A 20239-nucleotide genomic window follows, 5' to 3' on the forward strand; every position below is an offset into this window, starting at 1 on the left:
TTCTGATAGATCATCGCTTGATTGGGAAGTGTAGAGGTCTTCATAGTATTTCTTAAAAGTATTATTAAGATATCTCATTAGTAAGAGTTTCTATGGCATTAATTGTCCTCTTACTTTCCTCTGCTTTCTGTTGCCATGCCAATACTTTGTGAGCTTTCTCTCCAAGCTCGTAATAATGCTGTTTTGATTTAGTGATGGCCCTCTCCGCTTGATATGTGTTCAGAATATTATATTTAAGTTTTTTATTTACCAAAAGCCTGTATAGATCTTTAGTCGGGCCTCTTTGGTAGGTTTTCTCTAGCTCTGAGATTTCAGATTCAAGGGCACTCAGTTCCGCACCGTGTTTTCTCTTCAGCCCTTTAGTATAGGGAATAATCTGTCCCCTCAGATAGGCCTTCAATGTGTCCCAAAGAATGAAGCTGTCAGGAGCAGAGGGTTTGTTTGTCAAAGTAAAAATATTGATCTGCTCTTTGACGAATGCACAAAATTCAGGTTGCTTTATAGGAGTGTAGAATTTAGTCTCCATCTATATGCTCCATTTACCTTGGTAGGAATGGAGATTGATAATACCAGAGGAGAATGGTCACTAAGCAATCTGGGGAGATACTCGACATCTAACACTCTATGAAACAGTTGTGTCGAAAGTAAAAAGTTATCTGTGTCTTGTGTGGGTGTGAATAAAAAGAGTAGTCCCTATCCTGTGGGTGCAACTGTCTCCAGATGTCTAGTAAATTGAGATCTTTCATGAACGACTTGGTGAGCTTGCGTGAGGGTTTATCAGAAGACCTATCAAGAACTGTATCTAAGCAGAAATTAAAATCTCCTCCAACCAGTAGCCATCCTGGTGGTGCTTGAGCAACCTGAAGGAAGACATTCTGAATAAACATATGGTCATCGAAGTTAGGAGCATAAATATTCAATAGGGTCCAAGACTCTGAAAACATATGCCCCTGCACCAAAACAAACCTGCCAGAGGGATCAGAGATGGTGTTGTTGACGCAGAAGGGGATGTGTCTACTTATCAAAATTGCAGTTCCTCTTGCTTTGGAGTTAAAAGAGGATGCAAAAACTTGTCCTGCCCATTCCCTCTTCAATTTCTTGTGTTCACTGCCTGTAAGACGTGTTTCTTGTAAAAACACAATGTCAGCCTTTAATTTCTTAAGGTATATATAGACTCTTTTCCTTTTAATCGGGCTGTTAAGACCTTTTACGTTGAATGTGACATATTTTAGTGGATTAAGCATAGGTTGGGTTTCAAATATGTAACTGAATAGAAATCTATCATATGCAGATAATTAGGAAATGTTTCAACTTTGGTTTGAGCACAAAAGTGACCTGTGTGTCTCTTTAGGAAGGAAACAATAAACATAGAAAAAAGGAAGAAAAAATAATACAAATTCCACCCACCCCGATTGTCAGACTAAAACAACAATCCCAACAATCAAACATGAATACACTTGTAGAGATACGTTGCTGCTCGCTTTCCATCTTGCTCTTACTAGCTAAACCTTGGCGTAAACTAAAACCTGCGAGCTCTCTAAGTTGAAAACAAATGTTGTGAATAGATATTTATGGCTGAATATTTACTGCCCACGGTAAGGGATGCTTGAGTCTCTTTTCTAAAGATTAACATAAATGAGGGGGAAAGCAGTGGGCCTAAGCCCACGTATTGCTTCGCCCAGTAGATATGGACTAAAACAAAATATACTCTCCTGTAAATGTAATAGAACTCACCCCGGAAAGATACGGTTAGTTGAAAATGTACAAATCAATTATAGTGACCGGGAGATACCAGCAGTTCAATCTGGATAAGAGAAAACAAACTAACTGCATTTTATCCCCCAGGGAGACCGTCCTGGCTCAGACGTTGCTCAGTTCTTTGAGAAAAGTGTGCACTTCTCCCGGTGTGTTGAAGAGATGGCTTCGGCCTTTGTACTGAACTTTCATCCGCGCAGGGTGGATGAGGTAGCCGGTGATGTTCTTCTCCTTCAGTGCTTTGGCGGCAGGTCTGAACTGCTTGCGACGTCTGGCGAGATCCGCGCTCATATCTGGGAAAAGGCTGACCCTCTTTCCATCGATGGTGATGTCCCCTTTGGCTCTTGCGAGTTGCAGTATCTTCTCTCCGTCTTGGAAACGGAGGAACCTGATCAGGACGGCTTGTGGGGGCTCATCTGGCCGGGGTTTCGGCGCTGATGTTCTGTGGGTGCGTTCGATTTCCAGCGGCTTGGTGAAGTTGATTATGCCTAGGACCTCCGGGATCCATTGAGTGAAGAAACGGACCGGGTCATAGCCCTCGCTGTCCTCTTTCAATCCCACCACCCGGATATTACTACGTCTACTCTGGTTCTCCATCTGATCTACCTTGTTTTTGAGGTAGGCATTGTCCTTTTGCAGTTGTATCAAGACCTGGTCATGTCTAGCGATGTTATCTTCAACTGTGCTAATGCGCAACTCTGCCTCAGTCGTTCTCAAAAGGAGATCATTCATGGAGGATTTCAGGTCGTCAATGGAAGAGTGGAGTTCAGCCGATTTCTTATCAATTTTCATAGAAAGACCTCTGTTACCATCCTGAATTTCCCGGAGGAGAGTATCCAGCATGTCGGCAGAGCAACAGTCTGGAACTGTCGTCTGAGTTATGAGGGCTAATGCTAATCTTGGTAGCTGTAGCGTTATCTTGGGAATCAACAACGTTTTGGTCTTCCTTCTTGCCTCTCGGTCGGAGGTCCATGGCTCTTTGGGAAGGTAAGTACTTGATAGTTTATCAGCCGATGTTAGAATATTGTTTCAACGTTGTTATTTAGGTAAAAATAGAATAACTTTGAAGAGCTCGGTTTGTCAACGTCTGCTCAGCTCCGCAGCATCACGTGCTCCCCTGGCTGTTGTGTTTACGGACATATTCAATCAAACCTGATCCCAGTCTGCTGTTCCCACATGCTTCAAGAGGGCCACCATTGTTCCTGTTCCCAAGAAAGCTAAGGTAACTGAGCTAAACAACTACCACCCCGTAGCACTCACTTCCGTCATCATGAAGTGCTTTGAGAGACTAGTCAAGGACCATATCACCTCCACCCTACCTGACACCCTAGACCCACTCCAATTTGCTTACCGCCCAAATAGGTCCACAGACGACGCAATCGCAACCACACTGCCCTAACCCATCTGGACAAGAGGAATACCTATGTGAGAATGCTGTTCATCGACTACAGCTCAGCATTTAACACCATAGTACCCTCCAAACTCGTAATCAAGCTAGAGACCCTGGGTCTCGACCCCGCCCTGTGCAACTTGGTCCTGGACTTCCTGACGGGCCGCCCCCAGGTGGTGAGGGTAGGTAACAACATCTCCACCCCGCTGATCCTCAACACTGGGGCCCCACAAGGGTGCGTTCTGAGCCCTCTCCTGTACTCCCTGTTCACCCACGACTGCATGGCCATGCACGCCTCCAACTCCATCATCAGGTTTGCAGACGACACTACAGTGGTAGGCTTGATTACCAACAACGACGAGACGGCCTACAGGGAGGAGGTGAGGGCCCTCGGAGTGTGGTGTCAGGAAAATAACCTCACACTCAACGTCAACAAAACAAAGGAGATTATTGTGGACTTCAGGAAACAGCAGACGGAGCACCCCTCTATCCACATCGACGGGACAGTAGTGGAGAGGGTAGTACGTTTTAAGTTCCTCGGCGTACACATCACGGACAAACTGAATTGGTCCACCCACACAGACAGCGTCGTGAAGAAGGCACAGCAGCGCCTCTTCAACCTCAGGAGGCTGAAGAAATTCGGCTTGTCACCAAAAGCACTCACAAACTTCTACAGATGCACGATCGAGAGCATCCTGTCGGGCTGTATCACCGCCTGGTACAGCAACTGCTCCGCCCACAACCGTAAGGCTCTCCAGAGGGTAGTGAGGTCTGCACAACGCATCACCGGGGCAAACTACCTGCCCTCCAGGACACCTACTCCACCCGATGTCACAGGAAGGCCATAAAGATCATCAAGGACAACAACCACCTGAGCCACTGCCAGTTCACCCCGCTATCATCCAGAAGGCGAGGTCAGCACAGGTGCATCAAAGCAGTGACCGAGAGACTGAAAAACAGCTTCTATCTCAAGGCCATCAGACTATTAAACAGCCACCACTAACATTGAGTGGCTGCTGCCAACACACTGACTCAATTCCAGCCACTTTAATAATGGAAATTGATGGAAAAATGTCACTAGCCACTTTAAACAATGCTACTTAATATAATGTTTACATACCCTACATTACTCATCTCATATGTATATACTGTACTCTATATCATGTACTGCATCTTTATGTAATACATGTATCACTAGCCATTTTAAACTATGCCACTTTGTTGACATACCCTACATTACTCCTCTCATATGTTTCTACTTTACTCGATACCACCTACTGCATCTTGCCTATGCCGTTCTGTACCATCACTCATTCATATATCTTTATGTACATATTCTTTATCCCTTTACACTTGTGTGTGTATAAGGTAGTAGTTTTGGAATTAGATTGTTCGATTACTCGTTGGTTATTACTGCATTGTCGGAACTAGAAGCACAAGCATTTCGCTACACTCGCATTAACATCTGCTAACCATGTGTATGTGACAAATAAAATTTGATTTGATTTGTATGTACACTTTAAGACACAATACACATAATACTTTGTTCAAAGGTTACTGTCTGATACCTCTTACGTACAAACGTCAAATAAATCGTCAAGACGTCCTATGCCAACAGAAGAGTAGTAAAAAGTGCCAGGTAGAAAGAGAGAGAAGGTGAAGGCAAAGAGAAAGAGAGGAGAGAAAAGAGAGAGAAGAGAATGATTGGGTAAAAGAAAGTGAGAGAATGAAATCGAAAAGGAGAGGTGGTAAGTGTAGCCTACTGTACATACCAAGAATGCCTCGTTGAACTCGAAGAAGCAGGGGAACTGTTTGAGCAGCTGGTGAACACAGTCTAGCCACTGTAGGAAGACAGGACACTGCTCACTCACATCCTCAGCACTCTCCTGGTGACCGCAGCGATCGCCAAACTTATGACCGTAGTCCAACCACTCTGTCTCCACCAGTACCTGGAAACCCTGTGGATTGGGGGGGGGGGGGGGGTCAGTTATGTTTCTCACACCATGGCATAAAAAAGGTGTGTGTGTTTTTGGTCAATTCAATAGGGTGTGAGAAACAATTGGTAATACCATGAACTTTCACTATCAAAATGTAACAAAACCTGATATTTGCTGCATCAGTGTTAGTCTTAGTGACCACAGTATCCTAAGGGCCAGGGATCAGAACGAGTGTGAGTGTGTCTACCTCTAGTGTCCTATAGAAGGGGTCCAGCAAGATCTTGGCAAGAGCCACAATCTGTGGGGTGCGGTCCCACCCGTCTGAACAATGCACCAGGACAGGACGTCCCTCCCTTTCCACCGCAGAGCACACTAGAGTGGCAGCCTTTAGCATGACGGATAGGTGCTGCAGCCAACGGGTGCTCTCCAGAGCAGAAAGCCAGCTGGGAATACACAAGCCAAGGAGGGACCAATCAGAACAGGTATAGAGGTTTTAGAATGTATTCTGAGGGAGGTAAATAAATAACGATGGGTAGAGTAAGCGGAGGTAACCGTGAGGACACAGGGGAGGGGGGTGTGGTAGCGGGAAGTGAAGCCCCTGATCTAGATCTGTAATGGGCTCTGTCATTTTAAAAGGGGTCACTACAGCACCTCTTTTAGAATACCAGGAAATCTACCACTAGAAAAGCCCTCGTGCGCATCATGTGATGTCACTGATTCCAGTTTTGGAGTTGGGGCATGCACTCTCTACATGCAAGGAGACAGTCACACACAAAAGACCTGGGACAAATATTATTTAAAATCTTTCAAGTACTTTGAGCATTTTCTTTAGCCTAACCTAGAATGCCAGGTGGGCGTGTTTGCCCTTTTTGGGACTCTTCTATTGCATCCATTGTGACAGACAAGCTCAATAAAGCACAGTTCAAGTATTTAAAATAATTTAAAATTGTAAAAACACACACACACACACACTTCAGGCCAGACAGCTGGCCTGCTCAGCGGGAATGGGGCTGGATTGCGGCTGGCTGCATTCCCCTTCTCCCTGTGGTGTAACCTTACTGAGGCCTGGAGAAGGGGATAGAGGGATGAAAAGAGAAAGATAAGGATGGAGGGAGGGAGGGAGAGAAAGGTCAGAGGGATCCACTTACTTCCCAGGGTCAGGGATCTGGCTACAGACTGTTCGGAGGGACTGGAAGCTGTTCCTAATGGAGTGGATGTTGGCCATGCCCATGAACATCACCTCACAGTTAGGGTAGTACTCTGAAAACAAAAACATAATCACTCAGACTACAGTTAGGGTAATACTAGGAAACACACAGGAACACACACACAATAACTTCAGTCACATGGGGTATTAGTACCCTGCAGACACACAAAGACAAAAAAATCATCAGTCAGAATAAAACACCAAGTACAATCTTTACTGCTTAGGGAGAGTGAGCTGTAAAGATGATTGATTACGGTTGTGCTCAAGCTCAGAACACATCCACTTGAAAGAAAACAGGCTAGGCTACTGTCAGGTGATTTGACAGATTGACAGGTCTGAATGTCAACAAGACCAATGTGAGCGGCTCATGACAGCATCTCCCAGAGAGAGAAATAGACCCACAGTGTGGGGCCATGTCATGTTATGCCTCTGCCTTTTGTTTTAAGATGGTCATACTATGGATCAAAAAAATAAATACAAAAAAAATATTTGATAAAATATTGAATTTGGCCTTTACTACTGTAGCCCAGTGAAATACATTGAATAACACATTAATAAATGGCAAAAAATACAGCCCCCCTCCAAAATCATAAGGTTTTGAAGTGTTTGTCCTATATCTAAGAAAGCTCAGGAACAGGAAATATATATTTTTCTCACACATATTTAACCTCTTTTTTGGGGCATTCATTTTTTTTTTTTTTACCAGTACCAGTTACCTTCAGGCGAGTCCCCTGACACTTTTGGGGGGTTGTAGAGCAACACAGAGACTACCATCGTGTTCGTAAGAGTCTCCCCTTTCCATAGAATGGTCATAATAGTAGATCAAACTGTTCGGACGCTACAGACGTTTTTGTGAGAAGATGGATTTTCAGGATGTCTCATGGTCTGACAAACGCCGCTCTAGTTCTTCCACCTTTCACCGCAGATGCGGAAGTGCGACATCGGCAGATTCAAAAAACATATTTCTAGCTGAAAGTGACGGATTTTGATGGGGATTTTTGTATTATGTTACTTAGATTGGGGGGACTCTAGGTGGTTATAATACGACTGGAGTTTAGCCAATATACAGTACCGGAAAGTATTCAGACCACTTGACGTTTTCCTCTTTGTTACATGACAGCATTATTCTAAAATGGATTTAAAAAAACATCATTAATCTACACACAATAACCCATAATGACAAAGCCAAAACAGTTTTTTTTAAATGGTTGGAAATGTATTGCATTTTTAAAAAATGAAATACCTTATTTACATAAGTATTCAGACCCTACATAAGTATTCAAACAAAAACATCCAGAAAAACAACCTTTGGAATTGAACTCAGGTGCATCCTGTTTCGATTGATCATGTTTGAGATGTTTCTACAACTTCATTGGAGTCCACCTGTGGTAAATTCAATTGATTGGACATGATTTGGAAAGGCACACACCTGTCTATATGAGGTCCCACAGTTGACAGTGCATTTCAGAGCAAAAACCAGGAATTGTCCATAGAGCTCCGAAACGGAATTATATGGAGGCACAGATCTGGGGAAGGGTACCAAAACATTTCTGCAGCATTGAAGGTCCCCAAGAACACAGTGGCCTCCATTCTTAAATGGAAGAAGTTTGGAAGCACCAAGACCCTTCCTGGAGCTGGCCGCCCGGCCAAACTGAGCAATCGAGGGAGAAAGGCCTTGTTCTTTGCTCACTCTGACTCGAGACTTCCTCTGTGGAGATGGGAGAACCTTCCAGAAGGACAACCATCTCTGCAGCCACCAAACACGCCTTTATGGTAGAGTGGCCAGGCGGAAGCCACTCATCAGTAAAAGGCACATGACAGCCCGCTTGGAGCTTGCCAAAAGGCACCTAAAGACTCTCAGAACATGAGAAACAAGATTCTATGGTCTGATGAAACCAAGATTGAACTCTTTGGCCTGAATGCCAAGCGCAACGTCTGGAAGAAACCTGGCGCCATCCCTACGGTGAAGCATGTTGGTGGCAGCATCATGCTGTGGGGATGTTTTTTAGTGGCAGGGACTGGGAGACTAGTCAGGATCGAGGGAAAGACGAACGGAGAAAAGTACAGAGATCCTTGATGAAAACCTGCTCCAGAGAGCTCAGGACCTCAGACAGGGGTGAAGGTTCACCTTCCAACATGACAACGACCCTAAGCACACAGCCAAGACAACGCAGGAGTGGCTTTGGGACAAGTCTCTGAATGTCCTTGAGTGGCCCAGCCAGAGCCCAGACTTGAACCCAACTGAACATCTCTGGAGAGACCTGAAAATAGCTGTGCGGCGACGTGCCACATCCAACCTGACAGAGCTTGAGCGGATCTGCTGAGAAGAATGGGAGAAACTCCCCAAATACAGGTGTGCCAAACTTGTAGACGACCCAAGGATGTAATCGCTGCCAAAGGTGCTTAAACAAAGTACTGAGTAAAGGGTCTGAATACTTATGTATATGTATTTATACATTTTTTATTAGCAAAAGGGGTAATGTGTGTAGATTGAGTACTTTTTCTTTCTTTAATCCATACATTTTAGAATAAGGTTAATCGGCATGGCCGATTTAATTCATAAAAAATCGGTTATCGGCATTTTTGGCCAATTACATTGCATTCCACGAGGAAACTGCGAGTGCAGCAAGGAGCCAAGGTAAGTTGCTAGCTAGCATTAAACTTATCTTATTAAAAACAATCAATCTTCAAATAATCACTAGTTAACTACACATGGTTGATGATATTACTAGTTTAACTAGCTTGTCCTGCGTTGCATATAATCAATGCGGTGCCTGGAATTTATCATCGAATCACAGCCTACTTCTCCAAATGGGGGATGATTTAATAAAAACGCAATTCGCAAAAAAAGCACAATCGTTGCACGAATGCACCTAATCATAAACATCAATGCCTTTTTTAAAATCAATACACAGAAGAATATTTTTTAAAACCTGCATATTTAGTTAAAATAAATTAATGTCAGTAGGCAATATTAACTAGGGAAATTGTGTCAGGGCATATGCAACAGTTTGGGCCGCCTGGCTCGTTGCGAACTAATTTACCAGAATTTTACATAATTATGGCATAACATTGAAGGTTGTGCAATGTAACAGAAATATTTCGACTTAGGGTTGCCACCCGTTCAATAAAATACGGAACTGTTCCATATTTCAATGAAAGAATAAACGTTTTGTTTTCGAAATGATAGTTTCCGGATTTTACTATATTAATGACCAAAGTCTCGTATTTCTGTGTTTATTATATTACAATTAAGTTTATGATTTGATAGAGCAGTGGTAGGCAGCAGCAGGCTCGTAAGCATTCATTCAAACCGCACTTTCCTGCATTTGCCAGCAGCTCTTCTCAATGCTTGAAGCACAGCGCTGTTTATGACTTCAAGCCTATCAACTCCAGAGATTAGGCTGGCAATACTATAGTGCCGATAAGAACATCCAATAGGTATATGAAATACAAATGGTATAGAGAGAAATTGTTGACGCGTCATAATTCCTTAAATAACTACAACCTAAAACTTCTTAACTGGGAATATTGAACCACCAGCTTTCATATGTTCCGAGCAAGGAACTTAAACTTTAGCTTTTTTACATGGCACATATTGCACTTTTACTCTCTTCTCCAACAGTTTTTTTGCATTATTTAAACCAAATTGAGCATGTTTCATTATTTATTTGAGACTAAATATATTTTATTTATGTTATAATAAGTGTTCATTGCTCATTCAGTTTTGTTGTAATTGTCATTATTACAAATATATATATATATATATATATATATATATATATATAAAAAATCGGCCGATTTATTCGGTATCTGCTTTTTTTGGTCCTCCAATAATTGGTATCGGCTCGGTTGAGCTCTAGTTGTAACCTTACAGAATGTGTAAAAAGTCAAGGGGTCTGAATACTTTCAGAAGGCACTGTAAGTAATTAAGTCTCAAAGTTTGGCTACATTTTCTGGCGCCTCCCTCATGTCAGTATCTTTGTGGACATAAGAGGCTGTAGCCAATATGCATAGTCTATCACCTATACTTTGACATGTAGGCTAATTATTTATGTACATTTAATTAAACTTATTTTTTGGTTTTCCAATGAATTTAATTGGCTATTTAGGTTAATGGTATTAGTGCCCTAGCAGAATAGGGCACCTCTTAAAATCATTAAATTCCAGGCCTGGTGTACTAACCTTCACACTCGCAGCCACCTCCCTTGGCGCGGTTGGCCACTGCAGCGGTATAGGAGCGGGCGTCGAGAATGAGAAGCTTCTGTGGCGCAGCGTTGGCATCAGGGCCTGAACATCCTGTCAGAGAGGAGTCTGAGGCAGAGAGAAAGAGAGGATTTAGATTTCAGTTTTAGTGGTGTGGGGGAAAGGTAGAGGCAGAATGAGGGATGGAGAGAAACGTATAGATGGAATGGCCCAGATAGGGGACAGGTAGAGAGAATGAGAGATGTGAGGTGGAGGGAGGTAAAGAGAATGACAGATGGAGAGTTCGGAGGGCAGTGTGTTTAGGGGACAGGCAGACAACGAGAGATGGAGTATAGGAGAGAGGGAACGAGAGATGTTGACAGGGAAAAGGTAGAGATTAAGAGATGGAGGGAGAGTGAAAGGGAAGAGGTGGACAGGTAGAGGGCATGAAAGATTTTGGGATGGAATAGGGTCAGAGAGCGTGAGAGACTGAGCGAGCAAGAGCGACAGGGGATGAACTGGGGATAAACAGAGAGAGGAGTGTTAGGAACAGGGCCATGATGAACAATCGTGCTGGCTCAGCTCTCAGCTCGTCCCCTTGAGACGATCAATATCTCCTCCTGATGATGACCACTGCAGCATCGCTCAGTATCAGCTACCACGACTCACTCCTATAGTGGGCAATTGAGGACACACTGATCTTGGACCAGGCTATCCCTCTCCCACTCTACTGAATCAATGTCCTGGCATTCAGGAAGTCAATTCTATTACTCCATGTTACCCCCCTCAACACAGAAAAGTGATGGGAATAGATTCGGGGTGCGTTTAGCCTTTTAATTCCCTCTTTGAAAAGGGCTAGTCCTTTCATAGGCTCCAACTTCTGTCCCGCTGTCCATTTTTTGTGAAGAGAAGCCAATATTGTGTGAGTTAGAACAATGGTGTTGTATAGAAACTCAACAAGCTCAAAGCTAAGGGGCTGTCTAACTAGAAGAGTCGAGACAGAAACTTGGAGAGTAGTAGACCGTGTGCAGCCCACCGTTGTTCTCCCATCTGCATTCATGTCACAGTCATTTACACACAAAGTGAATGGAAGAGAGAGAGGGAACAGTCACTCCCAAAATGGGCCCCACATTCTTGGCCTCCAACATGAAAACAAGGTAACAAACAAGAGAGCCACAGCGATTTTGCCCATACACATCCGGTCTTGACTGGCGACAATTTATCCTTTGTCCAGCCACAATGTGTGTGTGTGTGTGTGTGTGTGTGAACCAGACATAATTGCACGCCAATGTGAATGTATTAATTGAGAATGGCATATTCCCAGGCACTTATGTCTTCATAGCTAGTTCTCATCAATCTAATTGGGGTTGTTTTTGGGACAGTGCAAACTGAATGAGCTGAAATGGCTACAGTTATCCATAAACAAGTTATCATTCCTACTGGTTTCAAAAGACTGGAAAGAACTGCTTTCAAATGAGAATGTAGGATAATGTGTTCTCTCTCTCAGGCAACTTATCAGGTATCGTAAAGGTCAAATAATAAAGCTCTGTCAGCCTTACCAAAGTCTCCGTCGGAGCTGTCTGGGCCTTCCCCTCGGGGCCGGCTGCAGGCTGCGGCCCCACAGGTGACCCTGGCCCCTGGGTCCATCAGACAGGCCTTGGCGATGGAGGTGACCAAGTATTCATCCTCTGTGTTTCTCCAGCCCCACCAGCTGATCTCTGGCTGGCTGCAACGGGCGATCACTGCCCCGTTCCTCTGGTGCCTGGTGGGACGTCACAGGAGAGAGAGCGGGGACCAACCATAAGTAGACATACAATAAAAAACCAGAGCAGGTCAACAGTCAAATTATCATTGTTTGGAATGTGTTGCTACTTAGGTGTGGAATGGTGAGGATATTTGAAATGTGTGTGTGTGTGTGTGTGTGTGTTCAGTTTTTTTCTTCCTCCTATCTGCCTTCCCCCCTTTTGACATCTAGGTGGCAACACGTATCTCTGGCTGACATCTCAGCTTGGATGTTGGCCCCTCACCTCAAACTCTACAAGACGGACAAGATGGAACATCCCTTCCTCCCAAGGAAGGACTTCCCGCTCCAAAAGCTTTCTATCACGGTTGACAACTCTACGGTTTCCCAAACCTATGGAGTGCAAAGAACCTGGGCATAATCCTGGACACACCCTGTCGTTCTTTGAGCTCTACAATCATGCTCTACAACATCAGTTGAGTACGACCCCCTTCCTCACACCGGAAATGGTACAGGTCCAGGCAATTGACCTCTCCCGTCTGGACTACTGCAAGCTTACCCGCTTCAGCCATCAAAGCCCTGCAACTCCCCCACAACACCGCAGCCCGCCTGGTTCTCAACCATCTCAAGTTCTCCCATGTCACCCTGCACTTTCACACTCTCCTCTAGCTCACAATCAAAGCTCACATCCATTTCAAGACCCTGCTGCTTGCCTACGTAGCAGCAAGGGAAACTGCCCCTCCATACCTCTAGTCTATGTAGAAACCCTACACCCCAACCTGAGCACTCCGTTCTGCCACCTCTCATCTCTTGGCCCTCCCACCACTATGAGGGGCTGGCTCCCGCTCATCCCAGTCTAAGCTCATCTCTTGGCAATCCCGCCACTATGAGGGGCTGACTCCTGCTCATCCCAGTCTAAGCTCATCTCTTGGCCCTCCCACCACTATGAGGGGCTGGCTCCCGCTCATCCTAGTCTAAGCTCATCTCTGTGCTGGCACCCAAATAGTGGAACAAGTTTCCCCCTAACATCAGGACAGCTGAGTGCCTACCAATCTTACAAAGAAGCCTGAAAAAACGTTTTACAAAGTAGCCCTCCCCAGAAAACAAATACAAAATAAACACTTTTATTTATTTAACCAAGCAAGTCAGTTAATAACAAATTCTTATTTACAATGATGGCCTACACCAGCCAAACCCAGAAGACGTTGGGCCAATTATGCACTTCCCTATGGGACTCCTAATCACAGCCGATTGTGATACAGCCTGGATTCAGCCTTAGCCTGGATTCAGCCTGGATTCAGCCTTAGGCAGCCTGGATACAGCCGTAGACCCCTGCGCCACTCAGGAGCCTCTTGCCTTTCTTGCAAGAACACTCGCTTGTCTTTTCTTACTAGCTCTGACTTTGCTGATAGCTGCTCTTTTGAGATTTTTTTTAACTTACTATGTCTGTGATATGTGGTTGCCTCACCTAGTTACCTAAACATATGATGCAAAACTCATACCAGCTGTATTTCTGTCTTCTTGCACATCAATAGAACAAAAACGATCCTTTAAGATGAACACATTAACTGTAAGTCGCTCTGGATAAGAGCGTCTGCTAATTGAATAAAATGTACAACGTGTTTGTGTGTAATATTTTTTTATTTTATTTTTTTTACCTTTATTTTACTAGGCAGGTCAGTTAAGAACAAATTCTTATTTTCAATGACTGCCTAGGAACAGTGGGTTAACTGCCTGTTCAGGGGCAGAACGACAGATTTGTACCTTGTCAGCTCGGAGATTTGAACTTGCAACCTTTCGGTTACTAGTCCAACGCTCGAACCACTAGGCTACCCTGCCGCCCCATGGCGGATGTGTGTGTATGGTATGATGTATGTGTGTGTGTACGTTATGGTGTGTGTGTGTATGATATGTGTGTGTGTGTACATTATGGTGTGTGTGTGTGTGTACGTTATTGTGTGTGTTTGTACGTTATGGTGTGTGTGTGTACGTTATGGTGTGTGTGTATGGTATGATGTGTGTATGGTATGATGTGTGTGTGTGTATGGTATGATGTGTGTGTGTACATTATGGTGTGTGTGTGTGCGTGTGTGTACGTTATGGTGTGCGTGTGTGTTTGGTATGATGTGTGTACGTTATGGTGTGTGTGTACATCATGGTGTGTGTGTGTGTATGGTATGATGTGTGTGTGTGTGTACGTTATGGTGTGTGAGTATGATGTGTGTGTGTGTGTGTGTGTACGTTATGGTGTGTGAGTATGATGTGTATGTGTGTATGGTATGGTGTGTGTGTGTGTATATGATGTGTTTGTGTGTGTACGTTTTGGTGTGTGTCCTGTGTGTACCTGTAGACCACCACAGGGATCCTCTTGGAGGACCTGAAGGAGCCGACACTCTCCAGCTCCTTGTCTGTGATCCACACTGGCACCATCAGCTTCTGGGGGTAGCTGGAGCACAACCTGGCAGGAGAGAAGATGAGGGGACAGGTTAGGGTTATACAGATTATGAAGTCAGACCCCTTGATTTAAACTCTAGGCATCTAACAAGTCTTCAGCTCTCAGGCAAGGTTACTCATCAAGCAAGTATAGTTAACCAAATCACCTCCATTACATTTGCACTAAGCAATACAGTAGACTGTAGATTTATACATATAGGAAAGGGAGAATGTACTTAACTTACCACTGACTAAAATGCACAGCAAAGCAGGGTAATTATCAACGTAGTGCATCAAGACTGTTGGCAACTATTTAGGTGAATATTAGTGAGAGGGCTTTTATTTCTCAGATAAAATATCCAAAGTGAGATTGACAACTCCAAGCCCTGTCGTAAAAGAGATATTCAGTGGCCCGCTGTCTCTAGCTCTTTATCCCCTATTAAATCTTCCTATCATCTATTCCGACCCTCCAGCACTTACACCATCTCCTCTAGTTTGCACATTTCTCTCTGTCTCTCTCTCTGTCTCTATTCAAGGGGCTTAATTGGCATAGGAAACATGTGTTAACATTGCCAAAGCAAGTGAGGTAGATAATATACAAAAGTGAAATAAACAATAAAAATAGTTTGGAACAGATGTTCAAAAACAATAAAGACAAAGTGTCATATTATATATATATATTTTTTTACAGTGTTTTAACAATATACAAATGGTTAAAGTACACAAGATAAAATAAATAAGCAGAAATATAAAATAGCATTCTAGTTTGCTCTGTTTTTTGTCAAGTAATCAAGCAAGTGTCTAGTAATTATCTTTTTGTTTTCTCATGATTTGGTTGGGTCTAATTGTGTTGCTGTCCTGGGGCTCTGTGGGGTGTGTTTGTGAACAGAGCCCCAGGACCAGCTTGCTTAGGGGACTCTTCTCCAGGTTCATTTCTCTGTAGGTGATGGCTTTGTTATGGAAGGTTTGGGAATCGCTTCCTTTTAGGTGGTTGTAGAATTTAACGTCTCTTTTCTGGATTTTGATAATTAGTGGGTATCGGCCTAATTCTGCTCTGCATGCATTATTTGGTGTTCTACGTTGTACACGGAGGATATTTTTTGCAGAATTCTGCATGCAGAGTCTCAATTTGGTGTTTGTCCCATTTTGTGAAGTCTTGGTTGGTGAGCGGACCCCAGACCTCACAACAATAAAGGGCAATGGGCTCTATGACTGATTCAAGTGTTTTTAGCCAGATCCTAATTGGTATGTTGAAATTTATGTTCCTTTTGATGGCATAGAATGCCCTTCTTGCCTTGTCTCTCAGATCATTCACAGCTTTGTGGAAGTTACCTGTGGCGCTGATGTTTAGGCCAAGGTATGTATAGTTTTTTTGTGTGCTCTAGGGTAACAGTGTCTAGATGGAATTTGTATTTGTGGTCCTGGTGACTGGACCTTTTTTGGAACACCATTATTTTGGTCTTGCTGAGATTTACTGTCAGGGCCCAGGTCTGACAGAATCTGTGCAGAATATCTAGGTGCTGCTGTAGGCCCTCCTTGGCCCTTCTCTCTCTCTCTCTCTCTCTGCCTAGCCTAGCCTAGCCTAGCCTGCAGTCGCTCTCTACTGTCTGCTCCAGGTAGATATGAGTGTGTGTGTTGTGCTCCCCAGCAGGTTCTGGCCTGCTTAAATGACCCGTTTCTCCAGTGTGACTGTCCCCCCCAGCAGGACACTCAGAGCAGACAGAGAGAGAGAGAGAACAAGACAGAGAGAGCATGACACTGGCTCTCAGAGCATACCGCAGATTAATTTACTTATTTACTTTCCCAGTAGAGGACACACACAGGCCTCAAACACCTTTTAATGTCTTTTCAAGTCTGTGTGAGTGGAATTGTGAAAGTTATGTTAAATATGTCTGCGTGTGTAAGTGTAGAGATGGGTGTACAGAAAGGTGTGTATGATTTGCATGTATGTCAGACATGCACAGAAATGTGTGTGTGATGTGTGTGCGATGTGACTGGTGAGTGTCAGACAGAGGAGATGAACAGACAGATGGAAGCCCCCCCTCCCCCGGGCCCCACGGCGCAGCTGTCCTTCAGAGAGAGGGAGCGAGAGCTCAGTCTGTCACAGGGATGACAGCGACTCTTACTCTACCCCTCCGCCTAATCCCTGTCTCTCTCTCTCGCCCCGTCTCTCCCCACTCCCTCCCTCCCTCATATCCCCTCTCCCTCCCCCATAGACCTGTCACACAGATTATCAAGAGCCGAGCAGCAACAGAGAGAGAGAGAGAGAGAGAGAGTTTAAACACTGACTGGCGAAGAAAATGCTATTTGAAATGCTGAGTCATTCTCCCCACCCAGTCTGCTCCGCAAACGAGTCTGGGACTATTTAACAGCACAGATGTTAGACGTACCTGCTTAGGAGAGAGTGGGCTATCTAGCTACGGTGTGTGTGTTTGCTTGATGAGGCTGTTGTTTGATCATCAATCTTCCCGCTCTGTGTTGAGACTGGGGGGTCACTGGGGGTCCGTGTGTACGTGTGAGACTGGGGGTCCGTGTGTACGTGTGAGACTGGGTGGTCCGTGTGTACGTGTGGGGGTCCGTGTGTACGTGTGGGGGGGTCCGTGTGTACGTGTGATTTGTAAGTCGCTCTGGATAAGAGCGTCTGCTAAATGACTTAAATGTAAATGTAAACGTGTGAGACTGGGGGTCCGTGTGTACGTGTGAGACTGGGGGTCCGTGTGTACGTGTGAGACTGCAGGTGTGTGTACGCGTGAGACTGGGGGCGTGTGTACGCGTGAGACTGGGGGTGCCGTGTGTACGTGTGAGACTGGGGGTGCCGTGTGTACGTGTGAGACTGGGGGCCGTGTGTACGTGTGAGACTGGGGGGCCGTGTGTACGTGTGAGACTGGGGGCCGTGTGTACGTGTGAGACTGGGGGGCCGTGTGTACGTGTGAGACTGGGGGGGGGCCGTGTGTACGTGTGAGACTGGGGGTGCCGTGTGTACGTGTGAGACTACGGGGTGGGGGTCCGTGTGTACGTGTGAGACTCGCTCTGGATAAGAGCGTCTGCTAAATGACTTAAATGTAAATGTAAACGTGTGAGACTGGGGGTCCGTGTGTACGTGTGAGACTGGGGGTCCGTGTGTACGTGTGAGACTGCAGGTGTGTGTACGTGTGAGACTGGGGGGGCGTGTGTACGTGTGAGACTGGGGGTGCCGTGTGTACGTGTGAGACTGGGGGTGCCGTGTGTACGTGTGAGACTGGGGGCCGTGTGTACGTGTGAGACTGGGGGGCCGTGTGTACGTGTGAGACTGGGGGGCCGTGTGTACGTGTGAGACTGGGGGGCCGTGTGTACGTGTGAGACTGGGGGCCGTGTGTACGTGTGAGACTGGGGGGCCGTGTGTACGTGTGAGACTGGGGGGCCGTGTGTACGTGTGAGACTGGGGGTGCCGTGTGTACGTGTGAGACTGGGGTGCCGTGTGTACGTGTGAGACTGGGGGCCGTGTGTACGTGTGAGACTGGGGGCCGTGTGTACGTGTGAGACTGGGGGGGCCGTGTGTACGTGTGAGACTGGGGGGGGCCGTGTGTACGTGTGAGACTGGGGGGGCCGTGTGTACGTGTGAGACTGGGTATCATACTTGTAGTTGAGGTTGATGTCGGACACTCTCCAGGCGTTTTGCATGTCGAAGCCCATCCTCCTCACCTCTATCTCCTGCCTCTGACGGACATGATCACCTACACAGAGAGAAAGAGGGAAGAGAGGTAAAGCAACAATAATGAGGCCTCAGGGTTTAAATCTGTGACACTAACCTGGTCTACAGAGGTGTAGGTGCTGGTCCTCATCGTCTGCGCTGCCCCCCAGACACCAGGCGTGGTAGGCCAAGGCAAACAGATCCTCCAGCCTGCCAGGGTGGGCTACGGCCCGGTTCAAACGCTTCAGCCACTCCTGGCACTGCTTGAATGTCGAGAAATGGCATCTGAGTAGATAGCAAAACACAAACGCATCGGATGGAAAATCAGAGGATGGCCACCAACCTCAACACCATATTATTATGGTTTGTGTACATGATCTATTATCATTCTTAGGCAAAACATGTTCAAGGACCAAAAGATAAAACACAACCATGGGCTATGCCTACATTATCATACATTGTCTGACACGTTCATCTTGATTGGACAGAATGTGAGGGTGGTATACAGTTTCTGTATGTATTCAGTTACTGTATATATTCTCTCTTACAGTAGTTCACAAACGGGTAATAATGAGTTCTCTCCAACATGGAGATTTTTCTATGATTCTATATTCTCATGAGTGCTCTGAGTGTTTCCCTGGGCCATGCCACATCACATCTGCTCCTCAGGCAGGATATAAAGCCATCATAATCAAAGAGGTGGGAACACTTCTGATGTCTGCATCTCTGTGAGGAGGACACCAGACAGGCTGTCACAGTGAGCCAGCAACACTACAGTTTTATAGGAGAGAAGTGGGCTGCAGTGCATAGACTGGCTTTGATTCCTTGAAGTTCCAGTCTTTTCAGAAGAGAGTGAGTGAAACGTGAAGGGAGGGGGATTGTGAGCAGCAGCTATGTGTGTGTAAAATAACACATGCGCAGAAACTGATTCGGATTCTTAGATTTGAGAAAGAGGTTACCAGAGGGGCGGGCAGGACATGGGCGAAAACTCTTTATTCGTAGTCACGGCCTTAAAAAAAAGGATCTTAAGTGGTTTTGAGACACAAATGTTCTTAAGCCAACGACATGACATCTCTTTTTCAACCTCTGCAATAACAAAGGATCTAGTTTTCCCATCAGAATAAATATTGTGGCATAGGCCTATCAAAAAAGACCTCTACGAACGAAGCCTATACATTGTGTCAAAAAAATATTATGTTGTGCTTCAAGTCAATCAAATTTAATAAAAATAAAAAAAGACTTATGAAAACAAGTCCTATTTTTGATCATGTAAAAACAAAACAAAAAGATTCATGGAGCACAAGATATCCATTTATCAATAAGTCCTAATGATAGTTGTTTGTCACAAGCCAGTGTAGGTAGATATAAAGTAGGAATTTTCTCTTTACCTGACGACTTTGGAGTCCTTGCAGATGATGTGCAGTTGGAACATGTCTCTGCTCTCCACACTCTCTATGAGCCTCAGAGGCACCTGTACGGGGAGACAGAGAGAGGACACCACATTACACAAGACACCAGGGTAGACACAACACCTCTAATAATGGGGGCACCGCTTTACACAGGACACCTCACTGAACACAACACATTTAATGAAGTGCCTAGTAATCTAGGCTCGCCATGGCTAGTTAATGTACCTACTGTAAGGTAGACAGCAAGGCACGGTGAGGTAACAATACATTTTTCACACAGCAGAGGGGATTGGAAGATGATATTTGTGGTGGTCTTACCCATGGGTTATGTAAATTCACGCAAGCCTCTATTAGGTATAGGCCTAAAACAGACACCATACCAATGCCTCTATTGCCAGACCAATATCTAATTCACGACAGCATCATTTGCATTTCCTTATAAAATCATCACGTTGCATGCTATTACATTGTCAATGCACCTTCCATGAACTATAACGTTTATGTCTTAAGTG

At 45.0% G+C, this 20239-nt stretch overlaps 1 protein-coding gene across 1 annotated transcript in view; it reads right to left on the reverse strand.

Annotated features, from left to right (window-relative positions):
- LOC115105386 (myotubularin-related protein 4) overlaps positions 1-20239 on the reverse strand; it is a 117975-nt gene that overhangs the window by 17158 nt on the left and 80578 nt on the right. The window contains 9 exon segments of the mRNA XM_029627367.2: positions 4918-5103; positions 5330-5525; positions 6231-6342; positions 10475-10603; positions 12034-12236; positions 14560-14673; positions 18265-18361; positions 18437-18603; positions 19707-19789. Coding sequence (XP_029483227.2) covers positions 4918-5103; positions 5330-5525; positions 6231-6342; positions 10475-10603; positions 12034-12236; positions 14560-14673; positions 18265-18361; positions 18437-18603; positions 19707-19789 — 1287 coding nt within the window.

This window comes from Oncorhynchus nerka, linkage group LG22 (genome assembly GCF_034236695.1).
Source record: "Oncorhynchus nerka isolate Pitt River linkage group LG22, Oner_Uvic_2.0, whole genome shotgun sequence".
In the NCBI taxonomy this organism is placed as follows: domain Eukaryota; kingdom Metazoa; phylum Chordata; class Actinopteri; order Salmoniformes; family Salmonidae; genus Oncorhynchus; species Oncorhynchus nerka.